The 27,983-nt window shown below is 39.6% G+C and overlaps 1 protein-coding gene across 2 annotated transcripts in view; it reads right to left on the bottom strand.

The window, feature by feature from the left end:
- The window catches only part of spon1a (spondin 1a), a 67,833-nt gene extending 41,280 nt beyond the window's left edge, over positions 1 to 26,553 (bottom strand). The window contains exons 1-7 of one of the 2 annotated variants that reach the window (XM_071488241.1): positions 26,414 to 26,553; positions 25,950 to 26,230; positions 24,760 to 24,866; positions 20,173 to 20,306; positions 8,565 to 8,638; positions 7,963 to 8,085; positions 3,744 to 3,892 (exon numbers count right to left, since the gene is read on the bottom strand). In XM_071488241.1, coding sequence (XP_071344342.1) covers positions 3,744 to 3,892; positions 7,963 to 8,085; positions 8,565 to 8,638; positions 20,173 to 20,306; positions 24,760 to 24,866; positions 25,950 to 26,181 — 819 coding nt within the window. In that variant the 5' untranslated portion in view covers positions 26,182 to 26,230; positions 26,414 to 26,553. Of the gene's footprint in view, positions 1 to 3,743; positions 3,893 to 7,962; positions 8,086 to 8,564; positions 8,639 to 20,172; positions 20,307 to 24,759; positions 24,867 to 25,949; positions 26,388 to 26,413 lie in introns of those variants that run through there. The other variant, XM_071488240.1, reaches the window with a different exon arrangement.
- Positions 26,554 to 27,983: the final 1,430 nt, after the last annotated feature.

The following is a 27,983-nucleotide window of genomic DNA, read 5'->3' as shown; positions in this document are numbered from 1 at the left end:
TTACATAACACCAGTGGCAATCAGCTTCACAGTTTTTAAAACTTTAATATGAATTCTGCTCAGAAATATCCTGTATTGACTTCTGACATTTAAAAATGAATCTAGAGGTATCCCAGGAGTCACTTAGATGATCCATGATGTATCACCTGCACATGTATTCTTGTATACATTTTTTTTTTAAAATGCCAGGCAATAAAATAGCGACCACAGCTGCATCAAGTGACACAGATCTGTTTTTCCTGTCATTAATCTGTAATGTCTCTTTTTGACTCCATCCTGAGTTGTTCTGTCTCTGCTCTGTGGCACAGCTGTGGAGCTGAGGATAATAGAGGATTCTGTAAGCATCCGTACGGTGCAATAATGAAAAACGCCCCACGCTGCGAGAGGAAATAGGAGCTTTCATAATCCGTCTGAGGCCTTGGCCCTGGTCGCTGGTCCATGGAGACAGTCTCATTAAACTTCTCATTAGTGACACACTGAGCTTCTGTAATGACTAAATGCATATACAAATCACCTCAGACATGAAAGGAGGGACAACAACAATGGACTCAGGCTGTATTCCTGTGCTGCCAAGTCCTCTGATAACAGCATTTGTACCTGGCAAATGGAACAGTATTGCACAGCTGTTTACAGTCTGGCAAGACAGTTTGTTAAAAAAAAAAAAAAAATGAGTCCCTGATTGCTTTCGTTAATTTATCTTCACCTCATGACTATTCTAACCAAAGGTTAGATTAAAAAAACAAATTTGATCTGCATTTTTGGCAGCAAGCTATCATAAATCAAATCAAAGCATCCAGTACTGTGGATGTGAGTCGCAACTTTATGTTGTTCATTTCAATATATGAATTCTTAAAAGGGTAGTAACAGTCACACTTCCAATCTCAGACCGTTTCAATGTGATGAGTGGCATGGTGCTATGATTGCTTGTGTGTGGTGCAGAGTTCCTGAGATTGTGTGGGTGAAAGCTGTGTTTGAGAAGGCTCTGACATGCAATCATATTTTTATTACCAACTGGTCACAACATAACCACTGAAATGAGCAGGCAAAGCAGCATGTCTGTATAGGATGAATCTCTGCATGCCATTTCCTTACTCTTCTTTTTAGTATACGTACACTGTCTTTTAGACTGTCTAAGAACGTACGAAATACCACCACTGTTGTTTTGTAGTTTAATAAAAAGGCAATTATAAAGATGTCTTTACTCCCAGACGACAGGCACGTGTAATTTTTTTCCTCCATACATCTGATAAGCAGCATCAGCAAGACAGTACAACACACTTTTGTCCCAGCTCTGAAAAGGTGACAAACTCTGGTATAAAATAAAGCCATCACACTCTGAACTGATGTGAGCAGGAAAAGAGGGCTTTGTGTGTCTGTGTGTGCGCACATGTTTGCGTGGTCTGCATGCCTGCCTGACTCTGCAAATGAAACTTTGTATGAACACACTGATCAGTGCGTCTCTTGGCTAGAGTGAAGCCTGGCTATGAATATAAATGTTGCATTCATTGCTAGTTACTCCCCCTGACGCCCCACCTGACATAAAAGCGAATCAGCTTTCTGTTTGTGTCAGCGTTTACCAAGAAGCTCTGCATGGCTCAAAAGAGGGAGCCTCCTTCACCCAGTCTCCTTACCTCAAGGGCATCGACAGGCTCTCTGTATGAGTTGTAGAAAAGTGGATACAATGACTGTGTGCGGTAGTTGTCTAAGGTAATAAAACATTTTTAGCTTCTTGTTAGCAAAGCAGCTGTGAATGACCACAAAGAGTTCATATGTCTTGTGAGGCAAAATGATGATATGCCATCACCTTTTTACAGTACCATCATACTGTATGTTGACTTAAAACAAAACATAGATTTCACTACTTAAGCCATTAGTTCATTATCCATACTGGTTAACCTTTTAGCGTCACTGGGGCGGCTGAAGCCAATCCTAGATGACACTGAGCAAGGGCGGCGTACACCCTGGACAGGTCACCAGTCTATCGCAGGGCTGACACATAGAGACAAACTCACATTCATAATGTTGCCAGTTAACATAACCTGCATGTCTTTGGATTGTGGGAGGAAGCCAAAGTCTGGCACAAGAAGAACATTGAAATCTACACAGAAACGCCCCAAACACAGAACCTTCTTGCTGTGAGGCAACAATGCTAATCACTGCATCGCCATGCTGCCCTCTTAAGCCATGTACAGATTATTGAAAAAGGCTGATTATTCATTGGCTTTTCTCAGGCAGTAAATAAGTCTATGCAGCTTAGTATCAGACCATTCAAGGTTTATATTGATCGTTTGTGTAATCATCAACCTGTACTCTTGTGTCAGCCAATCCCGCCTCACTATTGAGCAATTCATCTCAACAACCACAGCTTGGTGATGATATGATGACAGGTGGTTAGGAAAATGTCTCATTTCTTCCTGTTCCATCATTTCACTGTATCTGCTGATATGAGGAGGGGCATATGCTTTGCAATCCAACTATTTTCTGTCCTTTTCATACATGTGAACCAACATATAGGAAGCAGTGGGTTGTCCCTCTTGGTTTATGTAACTGATCTCTGGGTAGGCATATATGCAATCCAACTATTTTCTGCCCTTGTGGGGGTAAATGAATTCTTGTTTGATGTGCTCAAGAAATAATTGCAAGTAAACTCCAAACACAACATTAATAAAATTGATGTTTTTCAGCATACTTACTGTACTGGTCTATCAAATTGCATGCCATTTTACTCTCACCTCTAAGCTTAGAAGAAACTCATCTAATGATCCAGGCCAAGAGATAAGACTAATACAAAAAAAGAGTGTGCTGTAATAGCAGTAGGGAGGCAGCAATGACACAGAGACCCCATTGCTCACACTACGCTATCATTATCTGCTGCGACTCCAGGTCTTCAGTATTAGCCAACAATAAGCACTCTGCAGGAACATCTGCTCTGCCAGCACGGGTTATTTTAAGACTGAGAGAGACAGCCATAGAGAAGAAGGAAATATATTTGTGGAAATAATAAAGAAAAAAAAAAGAAAGAAGCCAAGGAGGGAGAAAGAACATGAGAAGTGTAGTACAACATATATAATTTAATATGCAACAGAAAAGCGAGAGCAGTGAGAGGCAGTTAAAGGTGAAACTAGAGAAAATGTCCTTTGGGCACTATAGGGAAACAACTCAACCAATTGAGTTGATGATGAAAGCAACAGCTACCTCCTATAGATGGTACCTCCAAAGCACCTCCTGAGCAAATGAGGGCCATGTCAAGGCCCAGACTCTGATCAAAGATGAACTGATGATGATAAACTAAGGGTACAAGAGGCCTATTTTCATGGCACACAAAAAGCTCCTTCCATCCATTTCTTTTAACATCTGAACCAGATCCTACAGAGGTGTGCCTCCCAGATCCTGTGTTTTGGTGAAGTGTGCAAAGTAGATGTAGAGGAAGGCTAAGAATAGCATAGATGCTTGAAAGCACTAATCAAGCTGGACAACAACGTCAAAGCAATTCCTCCAATGCTGAACTCAGGTGTGCAAACCCTCGAACATCCTCTGAGGCCCCTGTGGTGTTATGCAACTCATCTCTTCCAAGTTTAATTCAACACAAAAAAGCAAGCTGAGTATTTGTATAAATGAACTCATGCATTTGTTAAATCCTCTGACCACATCTCTTGCAAAAATGCACGTTTCGCTGATTCTTTCATACTCTACTTCATATAAAACATATAAGTAAGTCATCTTCCAGCAGCGGAGAATCTTACCTTCTGCCTGATTTCCTCCTCCATTTTGACCGGGGAGCCCAGCTCAGCTACCTGTTTAACTCCTTCGCTGGAAAAGCCACCATATTCCCACAGCACATAATTCTTAGAGTGGGATGCACCAATTATGGCTGACCAGTGGTTGGCACGACCTGGTGAAGTCACACAACAAAATAATTAATTAGTTTGACACTCTCAGCCTGTTCCTTAAAGTTAAAGTATCTCAGCATCATTCACTTTGAAAATATTTCTTTTGTCCTTCTAGCAGCTCTAGAGATGACAGTCAGTTGATTACCTCTTTTGATGCAAGATAATCTTTATAACGAATAGTGCTTTGTTTCAGTCTAAAACATATTCCATGTTGCTGCAAACCACCTACAGTGCATCAAAGATGTTAAGCTCCCTCATAATCCTTTCTCTCTCTCCCTCTCTCTCTCTCTCTCTCACTCTCTCTATCTCTCCCCTTATCTCACTCACTCAGGACAATGGTGTGTGTGCCCAAGTGACATACAGAAAAGGGGCTAGTGGAGCTGTATGCCTGCCTATATAACTGTAAGCTTGTAGAGAATGCAGCAGTGGTAGTATCTATGATGATCCATCAGAGGTGACAGCACAGGCTAAAAACAAACTTGAGCCTTACATAATTAACTTTGAGACAATGGAAGGTAAAGCCCTGCGGTACTCTCCACTGTTGTGGATGGCATAATAAGGTACGGGGTACAGCTGTTCATCTAGCACTGATGTACTCCCTGTTGATGTTTGCAGGTCCTTTTGAGGGATCCTAACTATCTCACTGTGGGTCCTCTGTGGTCTGACATGTCTACCTCAACAGCAGAGAAACTAGTTTTTTCATATGCCTTTATTACACCCCTTACTGTTATACTATCCCCATGCCTAGTATGTTATTATGTACATGGACCAGAATGACATTCAGCTTTATCACCTTGAGAGCACAATGATGATTTTACAGCCACCATCAACATAAAGTGCATGCTTGAGTTCAGGCGAGTCTACCCTTGAAGACATAAAATTCAGTCGCTTTTGGGAGCTACTCATCAAGTTGAAAGATTATCATTGTTCTACATAATGAAATCCTTTACATTAACAATTTCACCATTTGTCTGAACTCTTGTATGCCACCTATTTAGTCAAAGAGAGGTTCAGTCAAATAGGCCATTGGTGTGGCTCTCATATTCATGCCCTAAATAGAGTCCTTACTCTGCAGTTCTATAAGTCAACTTTTTCAGCCTTTTGCTGGTTCCCAGTGTGTGTCGTATCAAAGATTAATTTCACTCACAATTTAATCCCTGTGCTTGCAGTATTCCTGTAATAGTATATTGTAGAACTCTAAATAGTTCTTTATTTGATGTTACAGATATGGCTAATGTTGATAATGCTGGAACCCTTTCACACTTATTTTTTGACTTTCTACTTCTACAAAATTATATTTCACTGAGATCTAGATGATTGCTTGTTAGCACAGCTAGACAAGTGTTGTCTCCCCAAAACAATGGTTTTATCACGTATCTGTCCACGGTGGTGGATTGGCTGCTGTTTAAGTCAGAAAATTAAAGCCCCTCTATGACCAACACATTTTGCACTTCTCAACTGTTTCAACTGCTTCATTTACATGTTCTAGATCTTGCATTAAATATTGTTATTAAACAAACAAGGTTATTGAAGAGGTCAGTAGTATGGTATAGTATATACTATAGTTTAGTATACTTTCAATGGTTGCCTGTTTTCAAATTCCATGGTTTCAGTCATAACTCTTAAAGGTGATATCACCTGGTGTCAAATAATCTTTGTGAACCTGATAATGATACTTCAAGCCAGCACAGAGCCTTCTAACTCTTCCAGTGTCCCAGTTAAAAAGTAATGATGACCACAATTTGGAACGACCCGCCTGATCATCTCTTAGGGCTGATCTGAATGTGTTTTTACGAGCAAAAGGTGCCCTTTTCTTACTGCTGTCAATGGCTTTTATGCTCCAGGTGCATTAACATTCATCTGCCGAGCAGTTCATGTGGAAGCACCTTGGGAGCTCTAATCTGAAACTGAGGGAAGGTTAGTGGTGGCAGATTTTGCTCTGGCTGTGAGACAATATCAAAATATACCTATATATATATATATATATATATATATATATATATAGAGGTATATTTTGAGATATATATATATATATATATATATATATATATATATATATATATCAGGTTTAGAGTGCTCTGACTCAAAAATATGGCCACCATCTATCCATAATAATGAGCCCAATTCCGGCAAAACAGACTGATTGGGGTAACTTCTTAACAATGGTTAGACTGGCCAAAAGCTGTAGCCTTTAAAACTACAAAAGTCAAGTAGGTTTTGGGTGTTTAAGTCGAAGTCTAAGAACACATAAATGGTTCATGCCTTGCTTGTAGCAAGGACAGGGTAAGAAATGAATCTTTACTTTTTCAGTCATTTGATCTTTGAGGGCTTTTCAGTCCTTGTAAGAGTAGAAGCAACTTCACGAAATGTATAAGATTACAGGAGCAGAGGATGCCATTTTTCATTTTACAGTACCAGCCCCATCAATCCAATCAGAAGGTATTGGATTAGGTAAAGAGACAGAAGATGGAAGGTAGCTGTTATTTTAGTGTATATGTTTTAAGTCTGGACTTCAATGTATTGCTTCCTTTTTGTATGAGGAAATCAACTATGATAGGGTACTTCTTTATTTGATTCAATTCTTCATTTCTCTCTCTCTCACTCTTGCAAATACCATACAAAACATATTTGTTGACAAGCAGGTCATTCTCTGTCTCCCCATGTACGAGTGAGCTACAGTTGCTTGGGTTGAACAGCCATGCACTGCTGCATGACTTATGACGGGGACAAAAGGGAGAAAGAAAATAGAACTGTCAAGGTTATCATGTTAGGAGTAAAAAAAGGTTCCTTTTGGCCTGTTTTACAGAAGTTTTGGTCTCAGAATGTGTGTCACCAAAGTGGTCTATGGCTCCTGCACTTGAAGGACATATGTTAAAAATAGAAGGATGATATGTGACACAGTGGGATATCTCAGGTGGTATAAAATGCATGCAGTAAAATTTGCAACAAAAAGACCAACTCAGACTAAGAGAACTCAAATAAGGACAAATTATCATTTTTCAATTGTATCATAATCAGTGAGCAGTCAGTAGTTGCTATTGTCTAGTACAATATGTGCAATGTTATAATGCTTAGTTACCTAGGATATGACTTTGTGCAAGGAGAAATCCAACTGTAGTATCCTAAGAGTCAGGATGAAACAGAGAGCACACAGCTTGCCCTATCCTCCTTTAAGTATCTGAGGTGTGTGTATGAGTGTGTGTGTGTGTGTGTGTGTGTGTGTGTGTGTGTGTGTTTGTGTATATGTGTGTGTGATCGAGTCACATACCAACTACTCCCTCCATAAGACAGTAAATTAGGGCTCCGTTCAATCTGAGGGTTTATCTTACTCTACTCTAATCAGTATATTGATCTGACTGGGTGAGAGCCTGATTTAGACAAGAGAGCCAGTGTAATCCTTAAGACCATTCACATCCTGATTGTGTGTCTCAAGGTTATACGTACATCACACCCAAGTGTAGTAATGTAGCTCACCATCCACCATGACTACTGCAAGCCATGTAATGGGCCTAAACCAGCTACATGTGAAAAGCATATCCTAGAGTTTTTAGGGCTACAGTAACACAGCCAAGATTGAGGGATAAGGTTGCCAATATTCTATATTTTTACTTTGTACTTACTTTGTTTTTGTCAACAAATCTGTGCAAATCTTTAGAAAGGGGTCATAAGTATGTTATTGCAATTTTTTTTTTTTTTTTTTTCCAAAAACAGCTGGGTACCATAGTTTTATAAAAGTTAATCACACTGAAGCAAGTAGCTTATATGTTGGGGACAGAAGCACTGCAGCTGAAATATTACTGCTGAGTATTTACAGCAGCAGCACAATGTATGTGGATTCAACTAAAAATAAACTATAAACACCCATGTTCTTCATAATGAGGGAACATGTCAGCTAGTGCAAAGGTGATGTTAATTAATTTGTTTTTAATAGAATTTGGAAACCAGTAAACTACAACAGGCCTTGGCTACACAGGCAATACTTGTTAGTGAAACCAGTTCACTGCTGGTTTAAAAAGAAAAAGAAAATAGTATATCACTAGACTTATTCTTAAAATGAGGAGTTTGTGCTTACGGGGATAGTCTTTGGGATGAATCTTCTCCGACCAGTTCCCATAAAAGGTGACTCTGTACTTTGCTGTTCCACAGGCACAACAGTTGAGCACAGGTTTATCTGTAGCATCTCCATACAGGGATTCTGTAGAGAGGTGAGGGGAAGGTAGAGGGGTGAAAAATAAAATGAGCAAGACCGAAATACAGAACACCATGAGATAGGCACTGAGAGATTACTCATTCCTATATGGAGCAGATGAGAGTGGTGCTCATCATACAGGAGATGGGTGGTTTAAGAAAGTGGGGAGCCAAAGGGAGGAAGGGGGGAGGACATGAGGAAAGGGAAGGATGTGCAGCACAGTTCTTTTGATCTGTTGCTCAGTGTGGCATCCAATGTCATACACAGCAAGGGGGTCACACTCATTTACAATCATTCACATGCCAGAACGTAAAAATCAAGAGGAATATCCCTACACCAAATCAAGAATGACAGAAAATAGAGTAAAAGAAAGACAAAAAAAAAGGAGACTATCAGTGGGGAGCAAAATAGAGTACCAGCAGGAAGATTGAAAGAAAAAAGATTCATGATAAATTATTTATTCGATGCCAATAAAAGAAGCCTACCTTTTTCACACATTCGCTTGGTGAGCGAGCCTTCATCCTGGAAATAGATTATCCTCTTCTGCACAATGCTTGCCCTACAAAGAGTGAACAAGAAGAGAAGGAGGCAGTGAGGAGTGAAAAGTGTGGGGGGCAGCACCAAGTTCAAATGTAGGCCTAAGGGGCAAAAGTAAGAGTGAATGTTAAAACAGGAAAAAATGCTTTTGGAGAAGCTGTGTTTTATTAAGAAAGAGAAGACAAAAGACAGCAGGAAATCTGGAAGTCTTGTGGCAGATCGAACAGGTGCAGAGTTATTCATAATCATCTTCCTGTTTTTTTCAGATAACCCCTAAAAGCAGGTATCAGAGCCCACTTTGAAATTGCTATATCAGGCTGTCATTCAGACAGAGGCATTCATTGCCTCATACAAAGACCACAAAAGGCGTGCATCAGTTTTAAGATACACACATGCATAGAAATGAGAGGCTGTAAAGCTGAGGGAAAAGAGAAAGAGAGAGAGATGGCAACTAACATGAAATTGATCTAGACTGAAATCCTCCCCAAATGTGAGGCAGAGGGAAGCTTCTCTAGATTGAGCTGTAAGAGCCGTGTTCCTCTGGGTGGTGGGAAACATAGGTCTGAGAAGGGCCTTGACATGTAAATCAACCACAAACTATCCTTTTCAGAGGCCAGCAGACTTAAGAAAACAACAACAGAAACAAGCCTCTAGGCACCTAACTTCCCCACACACACCAGCTTTATACACCAGCTATAGCTGTAGGAAGGTTTCCATGGTGATAAAACCCAACAATGAAGTTCTGGATGAGATGCTGGGTAAGGTCTGATCCAGGTGGGTCCTGTCCAGCTGGACTGTTTGGATACCATTTATCCTGGAGTATCAAACTAAGCTGAGCTGGGTTGTGCTCTGTTAAGCAGAGTTTATACCAGAACTGGTCCCTCACGGCAAGGAAATGCATACAGTGACATGACAACAGAAAATGTGTATTGACCTAGAAGATTTCTGTACACCTAAATTAATTCCCAATTTTGTATGGAAATATTAAATTTAAATGAGATAGTTGTGTCAATGGATCCCATGTGTCTCTCCAAGCTGGCTTTAAAAGACATTAGTTGATGACTTATTGGTTTGGGGAAAGGCATTTGCACAGTCCACATCTCAACTATACTCATGACAGTGATATACATGTTTTAACATAACAAGAAATATTTAATATTCCTTCCAAAAACTCTCTTTTTCTCTGTGAGGGTTGCTATGCAAGTGTTTCAAGCCAGATACATATATAATGCATCATAAATTGCTCATTTCAGCCTGATGAATGCCACCTGTTCGTGAGGAGGTGGGTATTCAACAGACTTGATCATTAGCATAATCAGCATCTCTAAATTGCATATAAGGCTACCTGTTCCGCTACATTTGTGGACAAGTTCCATTAACAAAAGTTTTATTAAAGAGTAAAAAGAAGAATTTTAACCACTTAACCACAGAACTTCAAGTCCTGTAATTAAGTGGTTAAAATTCACGCCAAAAGTTAAATTGAGTCAGATTGATAAGATTATTTTTTTAATTAATTGCGTTAAATTAATTGAATCAAATTGAATGTACTCAAATTCCATTTACTATAAAAAGAGAGCAGGGGAATGACATGCAGCAAATGATCCAGCTGGCTCCAGGTCCCCCAAAATTGATTAAATCTCAATTACATTCCATTGAGTTAAATTGATTAAATCAAACTGATTTATTTAATCAATTAAATTAAATTGAATTAATTTACTTCACTTTAATGAAATTAATTAAGTTCAATCCAATTAATTTCATGAAATTAATCAATTAATTGAATTTGAGATACATTTATTAAATAAAGTTAAATTTACTCAATCGAACTTGAGTGAAATTAATAAAATTGAGTTTCAATTGGGTTAAATTGATATTTACGTCTTATTTGTTTACTCAATTAAATTAAATTGAATTAATTTAAATCAATTAAATTAATGTAATTTAATTAAGTGAGATTAAAGTTATTTTCCACATTTAAATGTATAAACATCATGATGATGTAGATTTTTTTGGTTATTTACTTACACAAACCCAAATGTTTTCAGCAATTCTCAAAGCAGAGAAATTGTGATTTTAATCATGGTAATGGTCCCTTCATTTGGTTGCCTGTCAATGACATCATATTGCCTATGTGTGTGTGTCAGCATTGTGGTACCCCTGAATGTTTTTCAATAAAGATTGCCAAAAGGTAAAAATTTACTTTTATCCTGTTTTAAGCCATGTTTTCAAATACACTTTTTTCCATCTTGGTCATTTTCAACTATATATTTTAACCGGATGAAGGATTTTAGTCATCAGACATCTGGATCTGAAGTCATCAGGGAAAACAGCCAGGCAGCCAGGCTCAAAAGGCAGCTTAGGTCCCATCCACTCATGGATGTCCATGTACCCACTCTGATACACACTGTATCCGCTGAAGAGCATTGGCCAATCACTGATTTTTAAAGTAAAACTGCTTTATCTGTTGCTTCTTTTAATCCTCTGGTCCATTTATTATGAAGAGGAGGACATCTCTGCTGATTGGCTGCCAGTAAATACCAGTAAAGAGTGATGAGAGATCAGAGAGAAGGGGAATGATATGCAGTAAATAGTTCCAGCCGGGACTGGCCTGCCTGGTGGATTAGCGCCCACGTGGTGTGTGTCCTAACCTCTCGGTTATTGGCTCACCACTCAGACTCCCAACCAGTCGGACTCTTTACATTACATGCCATTCCCCTAGTCTCTGTCCTGTTTCCTGTCACTCTCCACTGTCCTATAACTAAAGGCAAAATGCCAAAAAAAAAAAAAAAATTATATGTGAAACTGCTTTCAGTGCTTTTATAATAACCGGGTCTGTTTATTTTAGAGAGGAGGAAACCTCTGTAGATAATTCAGCTACAGGTAAAAACCTCCTGAACGACTGACACTGAAGGAATCCAAACCGGATGAAGCTTACGGCAATGGTGGTGAAGGCAACAACTCCCGTGTTCCCACGCTACTTCATGATATCACCCAATGCCGTCTTTTATTATTATTTTGATTGAAAGACCCCTCGCGGCAGAAGTTGCATACTGTGTGTTTAATTTCATTGAATTAATCAATTAACTTAAATTGACGTACATTCATTAAATTAAGTTTAAAGTTAAATTTACTGAACTAAATGTAAATGATTGAAATAATTAAAAAAGGAAATGTGGGAAAGAAAGTAGGGGAATGACATGTTGCAAATAGTCTGACTAGCCAGGAGTCAGCTAATTAGCCATTAGTTCACCAAAATTCAACCCAAAAACTGAAGAAAAAATAACTATAAAAAATGATTTACTCAAATAAGAATTAATTGAATTATTAATTATATGTTATATTAGTAATAATTATTATATAATTAATTGAATCATTATGTTATTATTGAATTATATTAAATCAATCCAACATATTTAATTGAATTTAATTAATACATTAAATAACATTACCACAGTGACCTTGATCTTTGCCCACCAAAATCTACTCAGTTCATATTTGAGAAGTTAATGTTTGTACCAAATTTGAAGAAATTCCCTCAAGGCATTCCTGAGGTATCACATTCACAAGAACGGGACAGATGGGCAGAGAACCAAAAACCATAATGCCTTCAAATATGTCTGTCGCTGGCATGGAGGCATAAAAATAGTGACCTTCCTATCATAATACAATTTGTTGAATTTCAAATTGTGGTACTAACTTCAATGCACCATCTTGAGATAAATGCTCCTCAATTTAGCTTTTCAACAGCAATTATCAGGAGTGCCACTAAGCAGATTCAGGCTTTGATTTCAAGGCTTTAAGCCCAACTGCCTTCATTTTGAGTCAAAAAGGTTTTTAGTTCGGGGCACCCTGTTGGCTCACCTGGCAGAGCACATACCATGAAGGCTCAGTCCTTACTACAGTGGCCCGGGTTGGAATCCGGCCCGGGGGCCTTTGTTGTATGCCATCACCTCTCTCTCTCCAACATTCCTGTCTCTCTCTCTAATTGCAAAAAGGCAAAAATGCCCCAAAAAATAACTTTTGATTAAAACTTTTTTTTCTTTTCTATTTTTTTTTTTTTAAAAAGCTTTTTACTTAAAAACTCTCTTACATGCTACTATTCTTCAACACATGCAATGTCATTGCAATGGCATTGCTCATTCTCTCTCAGATGTTGCCGTACTCTCACATACAGTACATAATTATACCCTTTTTCCACCAAAATTGGCAAGTATAAGACGGATTTTTAAATGAAAGTAATCCCGCTAATAAAAGCCAGTCAAGTTTGTCTTTCTGTTTGGACTTAGGACACACACAACTGCAAGGAGCAGAGCATGACACAGACACGGGGGGAGTGAGCTGCTAGCCAATGTGCAAACTGATAAAATGGATCTGTAAAAGTGGTGGAGCCTGCAATTGATGATTGTGTGTTTTAAAGACTGATTTCTGGGCTGCGCTAATTCTAACATCCTTGAGTGCAGTGTAGCTGCGATGTTTCTGGTTTAACAGCACCATGCTGGGCAGGTGACAGGTCATCTTTAGTGTATATGTGCACTGAACGACATCACAGCAGGAAAAGGAGCAAAAATTAGCCCAGTGTTTGAGGTTCTTAAATGTTTTTTTTTTTTTGTGGAAAAGGGGCACTATACTCTTTTGCATACAGCGAAACACACATTCACTCACACACACACACACACACAATACTATACTCTCTTTGACACACGGTGTTTTCTGTCTCACTCAAACACATCATAATTCACTCACATATTTTCTCTCATACACATCTCTAGTGTGTCTACACAGTGCCTGTGTACTGTACGTGTGAAATTATGATTCTGAGTGAGAGCAAGTATGATTTATGTCCAAAATGGCCTCTCATAACATGGATAAAATGATTCAAGGTAAGCGACACCACCAGCACATCTCTAACTGTTCACACTTTAATTCAATCTCACCCCAATTTCACATATCTCCCTGAGAGAGAGGAGCACACTGTGCCTCACCGCTTGCTCACTTTCTTGGGCTGGCCAGACAATCAAGTAGAGTAATGCTTATTTAACATCCAATTTAAATTCTATCTCACTTTGCCGGATCCACACCACTGCCGATCCCAATCACCCCAAAACTGCCCTGATTTGCTTGTGTGTGTATGTGTGTGTTTTATAGCTTCACGTGTGAGATCTTAACAAAAAGAGAGAAAGAAGAAATTGAGAAAAAGGAAAAAAAAAGAAAAGATCGAGAAAGATTTTCTGTGTCACTTTCTGTGGCTACATTTCTATTTGCATGCCCAGCAGATGTGTAAAAGAAGAAAATAAATTCTCATTTTGTTCTATCTGCTCCTGCTACAACCAAAGATTAAATAATTTTCATTCCCTTCTATCTGCTCCTGCTAGAACCAGAGATTAAATGAATTCATTTTGTTCCATCTGCTCCTGCTATAAACACAGCTTACAAAAAAGTAACAACTCTGGCAATAGAGACAGAGACAATACATAAATCCACTGCACAAATGAAAATGTATTTACATTTAATTTTTATGTGTCTGCTTGACTATGGTGTCCTGAAGTCCTCCTTGATCTGTCCTATCATTGTATTGACAGAAATAAACAGGTTCTGACGGCTGCATGAGGTTGTGACATTCATCTGATCACTGATATACTGTCTCATTTAGACAACCCATCACAACACATTCCACTACCCTACATATCACAAGCCAGAAGCAGATGACAAATAAATTGCTTCCCACCTACAAATGAAAAGATAAAAGATAGAGGCAACAATGGTGACTGTAATATATGGATTACAATCTGATATGATTTACTCTGGCTCTGTGGAACAACCAGGATGTAGCCAACCACAAGGATTCAACTGTGGTAATAGCCCCTGACTAGAGTTTCCCTTTTCGTCATCAGACAACTGCAGATCAGACAAGATCTTATCATTTAGAGGCCCCTGCTGAGCAGAAAGGAAGCCAATTATTCTAAATCCAACCAGACATAAAGCTAAACATTTGATTTAGAACAGAGACAAAGTTGTCATTGTTAGACCTTGCAGTGAGGGAAGTTGTGCTTTGACCATTAGACCTGATATGGCATTAAAAACAATCTAGGTAAAAATGAGAGAAGCAGAGGGTTTAGAAGGCTCTATTGGAACAAAGAAATATAATATTCATAATTATAATCACCTGAAACTAAGAATCGCTGTGCTTTCATTAGCTTAGAATGAGCCTTCCGTATCTAGATAGGAAGTGGGTCCTCTTCCACACAGCCCGCTAAACACTAGCTCTATAGAAAGTCTTCCACTTTCTTATGTTACCTGCAGGACACTGTAGGTTCTCCTACAGAGGGGTATTCAATCGATTGCAATTTGCAAGCACATTCCTAGATACCACTAAATCCTACACACTGATCGTTTAAGGATATTTTGTGGTCAATCATTTACTATTTTGAATGAAATTGTAGTTCAAAAAGGTCTATTACATGGAGCTAATAATTAGGAAATAACATCAAGATGAAAAGTAACATTGTTACTGACTTATTCTGGTTAAAATTTTCAAGTCTGTTACACCTCTGACTTGGGTTTGGTTCAGACAGCCAGTTCCATTTTGGATCTGTTTCCAGGTTAGTAAAAGAGGCTAATAAATCAACTGGAAATTAGACAATACACTCACTGCTGCACAGCAATAAAAGCCCTGTTAAGAAATAAAGGGTTTCTGGCCACTGAAGCGCTAGAGAGGTTTGAATGTGAAATGATTACAGTAAGTGTAGAGTTTGTATTAACACTTAATGCAGTAACTTTAACACTGCAAATGGGAGCGACTGAAAATGAGGCTTCGCACTAAACCGCTATGACCAATTATACATGTCTGTCCAAGGGAATTAGAAATAAAGACCTGTCTCTCTGTTTAATTTAAAAGTGTGTTATGTTCTGGAGTTGAGGTAAATAAAGGCTAAACTGTTGTGGATCCCAGACAGAGGCTGTGCCCTGTGTGAGAGACAAAATAAGACAGAAAGTCTGTCTCTTCTAACTTTCTCTCTGAGTGATGATTTTATAAGTAAATCTAGCCAAATTCACAGCACAGTCTTTGTCTTTTACATCTGTGTTTGGTGTTTTTGTCAGATAACGTAGGGGTCATACAATCAGGATTTGTCCATGGGCATACCAGCCATATACTTCGATTTAGTCTTGTTTAAATTAGCTTTGAAAAAGTAGGGATCATCTCATATTTCAGAACTGTACAATTCCTTATTCATTATGCCAGATATTCTTTTTGAACAGAGAGAGTGTAACTACAGTATTTTACAGTGTTTTTTTAACAATACATTGCGGGTTGTTTCATGTCACTAGTCTATCTAGTCTCTCAGAGTTAATTGGCCCTAAGTATTTCGTTATCCCAGTTTAACCCAAAAGAGTTTCTCAAGGAGGGTGTGATGTGTTTTAATGCCATGGAGGAAATAAATTCATGACCAGTGGAAACAAGTTCACAGCGCCTCCTGATGTATATATTGCATAAATGAACCAGGGAGAAATCTGTCAAACTGAAAAATTCCAGCTGTCACAAATAATGAGCTCTAAACACGCTCTGAATAATGGCCTGACATTAAAGGTGAATTACAGTAAGCAATTCTAATCCAACAGAATTTTGTAAAATTCAGTGAATATCCTCCTCCTCCTCACGGTCTGCTAGCTGTTCATTCTGTGTGGACTGTAAAAAAAATCCAGTGTTCCTTCACAGCCCTGGCTGGGACAGTGTAACACAACACTTTTCCAGCCAATCAGCAACAGGGAGCATTTGTGCTTGTGCACAGAAGAAGAAGAAGAGATGGGGGGAAAGGGACAATGAGAACAAGAGACAGCAAATCTGGCACATGCTAGTGGATAGTGTCAATTTATTGGGATTGATTGGGACTGCAGATGAAAGGCCAACAGAGAGGGGTATCTGTATGGAATTCATGTCTACCAGCTGTGATCATGATTGCATTGTCAAGAAGGAGATGGAATAGCTGAAGAGGAGAAGATCAGTAGAACAACTGAAACAGAACAATTTTGATCACACAGGAATGAAGCGCCTCCTTTAAATCAGTGAGGCTTTCTAACAAAGGAAACTGTACAGTCGGATTGGGAAAGAAATTCTGCCCTGGACTTATCTGTCGGGACTGACCTGCACACCGAATGACAGGCACACAGAGAAGACCAGAAAAGAGACTGACAGACTGGTTAAAAACTTTAAAGATGTTTTGACAGTCTATCAACCAACCAATACAGGAACCAACTTGACGGTCCACTGGCCAACTGTTGCAGCGACCCACTGGTTGTCGTGATGGCCAGTCCAACTACGGTCAGAGACCTTCAAGATTTAAAAGGCACATGAAGAAGTATGTGGATCTGAGGTTGCTCTGTTTCTGCTTGAAATGTGGGTAAAAAAAATCTTGCTATGTTTCACACAGTTGGCTGGTCAGTACTGTTTTTTTGTCACATCTGCTAATATTCGTGATAGCTAATCCCAACGAGTTAGTTAGTTAGTAAGCAGGTAGCGGTGTCACATTTATGTGTCCAGTAACATTATGTCAAAGTGTACTGAACACACCCTGAATGCAAGTGTACATCACTGCAGGACAGTAAGAAATTCAACAACTGAAAGTCAGCAAAACAAGATTTTCAGCTGGCCTTAAGTTAGTTTTTAAATAGTCCAAGTTCCACAACACCTACCAAGACATCAGTGTATAGAATATATTTTCACAAAACAAGAGTTGGATACCAAGAGAGACAGATTGAAGGAGACCTTGGCATGATTTGATTCCACCATATAAGAAGGCTGAGAATGAGACTTTCAAAGTCAGTGCTCTGAGTTCAGAAATTTGAATGAGCATCCTTGCCTGACCCTATCATCACGGACCAACCTCTGATGGAAGCAAACCACCAAGCTCAGTTTTTCCATCTAAAAGACAGCAGCTGCCCATCAATTATACTCTAGCTAACCACTCGGGAGGAGCAAGATTACTGGGACAACATGTGAGTCACAGGAGCTTTCTGACAGAAACACACCACACACACATATATCTAATTTCATGGCCAGATGTTGGGTTTTTTTTTTTAATAACCGTGATATTTTACAGGGAGGCAGAGTGACGGGCAGTTCTTCTGGGATATGAAATGAAATTATAATTAAACATTTACCTGTGGTGGTGATGAAATTGTCATCTCTAATTAATCTATAATATTAGCAATCATTTCATATTTTCATGTTGTTTCTTTCTGGTCATATTTGTTGACTGTACAGTGTGTGCATGTTTATTTACCTATGTTTCTCTGCTGGTATGGGCTATATCATAACACAGTCATAGTGTACAACAGTATCTCTCCCTCCAAACAGTTTTCATATAAAAAGCCCTGCACTTGTCAAGTAGTTACAGGAGTTGTACCTCTTAAATCAATAAGACTTTATTAAAACTTTGTTGTGTTGAAGCTCAAAGGCATACAAAAACCTTGTCATCTTTATGACTGCCAGTTACAAGAGGAACAGTGGCAGATACCCAGTGCTAGCCTGTAATCAAGATTTTCAGAGGTATCTCTTTTGAACTGCAAGGTTATTGTTCTCTCCCTCCTCCAATGTCTGTGCGCTGGTATTGCAGCCACACTTTCAGGTATCTCTCTCTAGGCTGTGCGCTCTGTCAGTTTTTCCTCTATCCGTGTACTTAACTGAAAACAGTTCTGCCATCATTCCTCTGGTCTCTACAAAGGGAGCAGGTGTGATTAAAAACACGACCTGCTGTGAGAAAACTACGTCAACACCACAGTGACAATGAAAACAAAGAGAAGAGGGATAAGAAGCTGAGAGTAATAATGACAGACAGAGTAAAGGAAAGCTCAGAGGTTATTGAAAGGGTAGGTCATGAAGATGTCCCAGAAAGATAAGTACAAGGGGAATGTAAAGTACAGAGACATAGAAAAGAGAAAGTTATCACTATCTGTAACAGTCACATAATGACATTAAGTATTAAATAAAATGCAACCTTTTTAATCTTCCCTTTGTACGTAAGACCAGAAAAGATGTAGACATGCAAAAGAGAAACAACTGGGTTCATAAACAGTTAAATAAAGCATTGATCAAAAGACCTTGTGAATCACAGTCCCTCGGTATCTCTCCACCTCCTGTACTCTCATTATTTCCCCACAGAACGGGATTAATAAACAGATTTCTGCAATGATCCATCTTCAGCTGAACATGACTACCCTTCTGTATGCAAGTAAGCCCAGAGGACACACACCAGAAAAATTGATTGGTGTCAGTCAGCTGTATAAGGTAATGAATAGTTTATGAAGCCAAGTGGGAATGAAAATTTGATAATACATTCTGAATTTTACTGTGCTTAGCTTGGGGGGATGAAGCATAATGAAACAGAGTTACTGTATACATGGACTTGATATATAGCAGTAGAATAGCTAACAACCCAAGAGAGATGTAGCTCTATACATTAGATGATTAAAACTCCGGATAAGCTAGAGTTATTGGAAAAACATTTAGTTAAAAATGATTTAGCTAAAAAGTCAAAACCTAACGAAACCTATACAGTATATACATGCTATATAAAATCCTTGTTTTCAGCATGCATCAACAAATACTTAGTTACTGCTATGTACTATACTAGTGGCTGAGATTCCTTCCTACTTAATTGAATTATGGGGAGATTCATGAGAAGTGGACCTGAAATTCAGACAGCACAAGGTCCTGGTTACAACAGAAAATTGCAGTCTCAGAACATGCAGTAGTTATTAAGCCTGTCACATCAGCAAAGTTAAACCACAACTACAAACAAAGCTCAGTGAGTACAGAGAGTTATACATATTGCTCAGTCTTGTGTTATGACTGACTGCTTGTTCTACCAGAGAAGAACTGCATTCAAACTGAATTAACTAAAAGGACAGCCTCCCGAATTTTTGACCAATTTATATTACAGTATAATCACCCCATTACAGGTCAACAAAGTCAAATCAACTTCACCAAAGTTAGCGCAGGAGACTGCCAAACTGCCATCGATGTTTTCCAGAGCATACCATTTATTTTTAAATTATTGACGCATTTTTTACCTCTTCACAAGTGCACTCACCAGCAACAAGAGCCCCGACAAACTTTACCTCAAAACACTGTCTGCTATTAAATGTATTACAATGCAGGTCTAAATTCACAAGACAAGCTATTGGCTGTTGGAGAGGTAGAAAATAAAAATGAATTTATTGGTCGGCAGGAGTCAATGACAAATCAAATCTACCCATTTTTGATACAAGACTGAACATGTAGACTAAGCTTGCATCTTGTATCATGTTTTGATCTGAAGGCAGGGGGGCAGGGTGAAAAAATTAAATTAAGAATTTGATAGAGAGGGGCAGCCCAACTTTCCACATTACGATTTATGAAGTTATGATTTATAGTTCACCGAGTACGAGAACCCATTTATCCAAAAAATATATTTTATGAATTAATCCTCCATCAGGGTGTAGTGTATCTCTGAGCATTTGAGCTGAGGACTTGCCTCTGCTGGGCAGTCTCAGCATACAGTTCCAGTGTACAGTACATACTTGAGGACGACACAGCCAGAGCCGCTCGGTGGAGCAGTCCAGAACACCTGGATGCTGGTGCGTCTGCGAGGAGTGCTCTCTGTCACTGCAGGAGGGCAGTTGGTCATAAACTGTGTTTCCTCTTCATCCATTATCTGTAAAGCATGCACAAAGAGATTAATGATGAATAAAAAGACTTGCCTCAGAAGCTGTTTCATTGCAGATCAATGTCAGCTCAGTTGCCTTATAAACAGTATTAGCAGCTGATTGAACACAGGAATAAAAGAAAATTACAAACCTAAAAGTTAGGATTATTATAAATTAGAGTTAAGACAGAAATAAATCATGTTAGTCTTAAACCATTTGTGGTTATATGCTGTTTAAAGCTTGCTAATGTTGGTAGAAACAAACACATCTAACTTGGCAGCTCTTAGGATGAATTGAACAAATCTGTCTCACATGTATTAGTTTAAACATCAGCCATTGTGTGAGTGAGTGTTAAAATACTGATTTCCATCCTAGGGTTTGGGATCCCTCTAATTGGTCACAAAGTAAATCTGATGATACAATATTTACTTTATTTCTTGTGAAATTATATATGAATAGCATAGTTTAATCTTTTCTAGTTGAATTAAAAGTCACTCATAGATAAATGTAACATTGGGCAAGGGCTCACATGCCAAAATAGCTGTGAACCAGAGTAAGAGAAATAGAAAAACTGGATGCTTGCAGCTGGAAGTTGAGATTTTCTTCATTTCAGTTGTAAAACTCCATCATTGCCATTCTATTGGAGACATGGACACAAGCTTCTTAAGACCTTCCAGCACAGTATAATAGAGCTGGTTAAACAAGCAAGGCAATTAATCCAATATAGTGAGCGGGTAACACGTTGCACTCTTTTGCCACTTTCCATATTGTCAGCCTAGTGAGCACAAGCTGGCATCTACCTGAAGGAGCTGGAAGATACATGTAGCTGTGTTAGTGGAAAGCAGCAATGACACTGTGTGAAACAAAGTCAATTAAATTGAAATTATCAATACTCAGATCAGTCCAAAAGTTAACACCCAGATGTCTAATCATGTCACTATTGCAGTAGGAAAAATAATAATAATAAAAAAAAAGATTCTTTGGGTCACACTGAAGAGTTGAAATGCATGCTACCCTCCCTACTCATGCACACACCTGAGCTACTAAGCATCTCATTGATTTTCACTAGATGTAAAATTAGTAGAGTGGGTTGCAGCCAGCGAGCTAATATTCACTGCCCAGAGACCAAGGATCTGTTTGATAGGAAGTGACATCAGAGCTGTAAAGATGGGGAACTTTCTCACTCCATAAAGCTGTCAGCAGAGAATTTCCTTTGTCATGCCATGTTATGAATGAGTTCCCTCTGAAAGTGAATTGTGTGTTGCTGTGCATGCCTATAGTTGTCTGTGTATGTGTGTGTATGTGTGTGTGTGTGTGTGTGTGTGTGTGTGCATGCATGCGTGGGCGTGTGTGTGTGATGGTCAGTAGGAGACAGAGGACAGAGAAAATAAGAAGGGGAGCCAGGGAGCTCTGTGTGTGTGTGTGTGTGTGTGTGTGTGTGCGTGTGTGTGTGTGTGTGTTTGCAAGTTGTGTATATGTAGCCTATCTCTGTTTGACGGATTATACCCCCTCCATGTTCCCATGGTTTCTAACAGGCATCCTGGGTTGGTCTGACTGGAGTGCAACACATGTTCAAACCAACGAAGTCTCAAGGGAATGCATTAAAGACTATCTGCAAAAAGAAGCAACTAATTTGCTGCAAAATGACCTATGACCCATTTCTTCTTGTATGTGCCTAATTCCAAGTTTTCAGACCTTGTACCAAAAAGACAGACGCTGAGCATTAGGAAAAAAGAAACATGTTATACATTACTGAAAAAGTGAGTTGTGTCTATGCAAGAAGGTATGCATCAGAGTAAGTGCTTGGCTCTACAGCAGCTGCTGGTCAGAACCAAACAAAAGTGTGTCTTGCAAAGAGGTTAAGTGTCAAACCAGTGTGAAGACTTTGTTGTCCTAATATCAGCTCATCCATGTGGAATTCTGATGTGGAGATGATGCACACACGAGGTCTGGTATCTCTGTCTTTACGATTATGTGATATGTCACACCTAAAGTAGATTATACCCTGCACTTAGCCACTTAACAATTTGCCTTTTCTTGTTCTATCATCTCACCCTGCTGAGAAGTAATGTCTCATCAGACATCACCAGCATTGCTGGTTTACACTCCTGCCAAAACACACACACACACACACACACACACACACACACACACACACACAGGCAGCTGACCTCCCCAGAGAGCTCAATAAAAGTGCTTTTCATCAAGTCGGGAGCTGTCGTGAGATGGCTGAGATGTAGCACACCAGCAGATTTCAAATGAGCTGTATGTTAAATAAAGCCTGACGTCTTCTGTTGCAGCTTCTTTTCTCTTTCTATTCTCTCAATGCCTGGAGGCTGGCCCACCCAGAGCTCTTTGGAATGAATGGAGAAATGGTGTGTATGTGTGTGTGTGTGTGTGTTTGTGTGTCTTTTGACACAAAAGACAAAAAACATGAAAGACTAACTGAGCAGGTGATGATAGAGGGTATCTCTTTGGACAGCAGTTTATTTTTAAAGCACTGTCACATGGTGCTTTCACCTAGACAGGTGACCATCTGCAGCTGTGAAAGAGACCTTCAACTTCTTAAAACCTAGCAAGAGTCCAATCAAAGGCACGTCCCAATAATGACATATCCATTCTTTTTACTTTTGATGAAAACATCTAAGGGCTATGGTAACACATCTATCACAACTTTCTCTGTGCACTCAGTCTCTTCCATGCGTGGAGCAAAGTGACTTAACGTGACTAAATGATGTAGTGTTTCCCCTCTTTATGCTCTAGGCTGGCTCTAAATAACAACAGCATGAAATCAATTGCAAGGACAAATAAAACAGAAAAAACCTTACTGTTGCTAACTCTGGGTAATGAGATGTGAGGTGCACACAGGACAAAAATGAAATGTTTCTGTTTTTTATGTTCTCCAATATCCAAGGCTCAGGTTCACACAGAGTGCCCCAGCATGGCAATAACTGTGATCAGAGCAGCCTGAGGGCTGCTGTGCAAACCTCCCCATACACTGTACTGCAGGTTAAATAAAATAATAGGGTTTTATGTAGGAAGCAACTGAAACTGACAGGTTCACAAGAGTCTGAAAAAGAGAACTTCACACATGCTGTTAAACCCATTTAACAACTTCTCCTTTACAGGGTCTGCAATAAGAAAACATATGTTTTCAAGTTCTGGGCAGGAATGGGAATTTGGCTGATCATAAAAGTGGGTTCCTATGTCTGCCTTTGATTTTCTTGTAAGGAATACACTGTGTCATGGTATACTGGCTTTACCCTTCTTAACTATATTCCAGCATTTCTCTAATATTTGGGTGCTTGGCAAAGCTAAAACCAATGCCTTGGTTGCTCAGTTCTTTTCAAATGCTTTGAAAACAGGATGTCATCTTGTGCACTGTAAGCTCTGTGAATTTCTCGAAACTGCAGCCTTGAATTGAATGCAATAAGCATTGGCAGGACATAGCAAGCTAAAAGGCATGAGAGCAGAACAAGATCCAGTGAAGAGGAATGAATTGAAACATTATGAATATAATATTAAGTTTTTGGTTTGGAAGGTTTTTTTCACCTTACAGTGTTGTTTTACACTGTCGATGTGTTGTATGTAATGGATTACTTTAAGCTGTATGTATAGCACTATATACATTAAATACTTATACATCCCAGAAATAAAATCAGTGTTCTAAGTTGATCACTGTATTAAATGATTATTATCCCATCCCTACTCACACACATTACGTTTCTCACACTGCGTTACAGTTAGACAAGGCCTCACATGTTTTGCCATTATTACATGTGTGTATCAGCACCAGTTTCTTCATTTGGCACTCTTGGCCCCACTGCCTTCTCTCCCTCCCTCCAACAGTACTCCAGCTGGACCTGCCTGCATAAAATGCTAATTGCCCTCTTAACTACACCAACTGTACACTTCCTACATACATGAACTGTACGGCTGATTGTGAGAACACAAATTTCACACAACTACTTTCTCAGCCTGACAAGGCACTGTCAGCTACATGGAGCTGATCTGAGAGTATGCTCTTTTCATATGCTATATCAAGCCTATTAGAGGAGGTGAGGTGAGAAGAATCACACTTTGACATGTGAAGAAAAAAAAAGGGAAAGAAAAAAACACCAAGACCCACCCCCACCCCACCCCACCCGTGCCCTTCTACAGTATGACCTGTATATTTTTTCTCCCTTTGCCCACACTTCTCGCACAGTGCTTGTACTGGGGTCCAGAGGAAGGATGGAATTGATATAAGTGTGGTTAATTGTACTGGTGTGCTGTCTTTTTGTGGCTGCTGAGTCATACATTAAAATGTATGGCATCATTGATATGATGGATGTTTATTAAATACCAGGGTTTAACTGTGTGTCAGACCAGGATGAGAGCAATTAATTACCATGAGATAGCACTGTGATAACTGAGAATTTTCCTGCTAAACCAATATTCATATCTTTAACTCTAATTTACCTGGAAATTTCCAGCATAGTCCTCTTCCTTGTCTCCTTCTGTGCCCTCCTTCAGGGCAATAAGGGTGAACCCTCTAAAGTAGGAGGGGCTGGATGCAATCACAGTCACTAGATGGAAGCAAACAAGAGAGACAGCAGGCATCAATCCACAGAAAAAAAAGCTGAACTACCATGGTCTTTCCAAACAGGAGACTACAGTGGGCCTCGCTGACTACCTGCCTGAGAAGTGTTGCATTTAGAAACAACACTGCATGTGTTGAGCTGTGATGGATACGGAGTAAAATATTCTGATATAACTGTTTTTTTTTTTTCCCACAATCAAACGTTTCACCTGTTCCTGAGGATGTAGCTCAGATAACAGTAATTATAATTGCTGGCTCTCAGCCTAGCAGTATTTTTCTATAAGATGTTGAAGATAGTGTTTTGTGCACCTTGCAATCCAGCAGAACATGAAAGCATGTTCATTTACCTTTGGGGAATTGTAATTCGGTGTCCTTGACAACTTTATCAGCATTTTGAGATATGACGTTTAGACTTCAAAATGACTAATTTCCAGTATAGCTGATTGAGTGATTTCCTACTCCCCACTAAGACTTAATTCTGTAATACTATTGGATGATATAAACCTATTTCTGATTAAAGCTGAAAATAATGAGCCAACGTGAAACCATTTAGTCGGCACCAGAACGTAATGAGCATTTGCGATTCCCACAGCAGATAGCATATGTCCATTCACTGACTATACCCAATAACTTTAACTTTCGACGAAAACAATTAAACCAGGGACCACTGACTTTTTGGGACTTTTTGTTATCTCTCTCTATATATAGATATATCATTTTCTCTGTATGATAGGAAGATTTAACTTTATAAATTCATTTGAAATTTTTAAGCATAAAAGCTTGTTTATGCATATTATTTGCTAATCTTTGTGCCAATTAGGTTGTGAGTGAAGCTGCGTCCCACTTGATTTGTAATACTTAAAATGCATATTCCCTCAGTGGGACGCAGACTCACGTCTTTACTCACCAAGTCCACTTTGGCATAAACACTGGCGATGGGTCAAATGTAGCCCGTAGAAACTTACTTTGAGTTTGCCGAACCGACTTGCTGCAGACTAGTTTTTATTTGACAGTGCGCACTTAGTGCCAACCAATGCACGGCGCGTAAGTCTCGCAGACAAACACCAACCTTTGTATGTGCTCCCTGGCTGGTAGCTCTCCGGGTCTCCCTCAACGCGGAGGCGAAATTCGCTGTTGCTCTCCTTGCGATTGTTCTGAGCCTTTAATATCCGACTACAATACCCGTCCGCCTTCCCGACTCTCTCAGAGGGCTCCTCGGTAAACGCGAACGTATTGCACGCTGTCGTGGAGATGAAGCAGAGCAGGAGCACCACGCGTGAACGTAGCCCGGTTCGTGTCATCGTGTAGGGTCTCCGACAGCCGAGTTGATGCGCGGAGGTGAGAGAAATCCTGTCGGAGAGGAGGAGGAGAAACGTTTGTTTCGGCCCCTGCTTCCCTCCTAAATGAGAGCCCAACTTGCCAACTGCTGGAGCGGACTTCTGCTCTGCTAGGAAGGTCGATCCATCCTGGTGTGAATGAAAGAGAGAGAGAGAGAGAGGGAGAGGGAGAGAGGGAGAGAGAGGGAGGACTGACCGGGGTGTGCTGTGCACTCGCTCTCCGAGAGCTGCACACTGCGCGCCGCTGGTCGGGCTGAACCGGGTAGCAGGGGTCCGGGGAATGAGCGGTGTATGGCTGTCACCGCGGCCACAGCTATTTACTCAGTGACTGTAGGTGAAGAATACTCTGAGCCAACAGACTGAGGACACAGACAAACATTCCTACCGATGAGCGCTGGGAGAGGCCAACGGGGTCGACATACTTGGACTCAACAGACACACAAAGAAATTAATAAAGCTTGCTCTGCGGTTGCCTAGGTGACTAATTAAACAAGCCTTGAGTCACATGTTAGTGTTGAATTCATTAGCCGGTCGGTGAGTGCTTTGCCGTCTATTCTCTCAGCGGGCAAACGTTAACTAGTGACATTTCAACATGTGCACATATCAGGACATCAGTAAGATTTGTCTGAATAGAAAGGTGCGGTATATATGCCTTACAGTCACATCCTAGCGAAGCGGGGTTTAAAACGTTTGGGACTAAGGGGAAATGTAGTTCTGTCATTATCAGCACAAGGAATAAGATTTCACATGTTTATTTAGTGCACCGTGGACCTCCCAGAGAATTCATCTCAGTAAACTGAAGCCATGTAAGTCCAAATGTCAGTGAGCCGCACATGCAGTTGTCATGAAAGCAATAAAATGTGGCCTTGCAGATTGACTGTGTACCGCATGCAAAATGACTATAAATGACTGCATGTCTGCAGAGATAGTTTCGTCAGTCGGTCAGTTGGTCCACTACTTTGGTCCAGACTGAAATATATCAACAACAACTAAATGGTTTGCCATGAAATGTTATACAGACATTCATGCTCCCCAGAGGATGAAGCCTACTGACTCTTGACCCTCTGATTTTTTTCCTTTGCGCCATGATGAGGTTCATATTTGTAGTGAATTAAGTGAATGTTTAAGTGAAACATGTCAACAACTATTGGATGGATTATCATGAAATTTAGTACACACATTCATGTCTCCCCCCAGGATGAATTCCAGTGACTTTGGTGATTCCCATGATGCCACCATCAGGTCAAAACTTCAGTTTCTCCAGAACACATACTTGGTTGGTGACCAAGTATGCACCACCACCATTATTTGTATATTACTAAGTAAAAAATCAGTTTTTTACAACCCAGTTCGGTAATAGTAGATAATAATTGTTTTATAATGAAAGCCCTGTGATGCAAGTAAAAACTAAAAGCAGTCTATTTATCCTGCCACTCTTGCATATGTATAATACTATATTGTTATCCGCCATCTATATCCGCATTCAAATTATATGGTTTTCATATCATCAGCTGAAAGATACCATATTGATATACTTTACTTTGTCGGTGTAATGTTGTTAAGGAAAACATTGGTACATTATGACGCTCTCAACAACTTGAAACTCATATTCATTAATGATCTCACACCCAGTTGTGTTGATGGCCTCTTTCTGAATGAATCAGAGGTTTGTGACGCAAATAAGAAATAAAAAATAAAAAACTCAGTGTTGAAAAAAATTCAGGTGAATTTGCAGAGGATATTCACGAGCCTCTGGGAGGAACACG

This window comes from Trachinotus anak, unplaced genomic scaffold, assembly GCF_046630095.1.
Source record: "Trachinotus anak isolate AG129_WGS33_773 ecotype Australia unplaced genomic scaffold, CSIRO_AGI_Tana_v1 ptg000011l, whole genome shotgun sequence".
NCBI classification, from domain to species: domain Eukaryota; kingdom Metazoa; phylum Chordata; class Actinopteri; order Carangiformes; family Carangidae; genus Trachinotus; species Trachinotus anak.
Note: the sequence above shows the minus strand (reverse complement) of the source record. Positions and strands in the feature narration are given on the sequence as shown.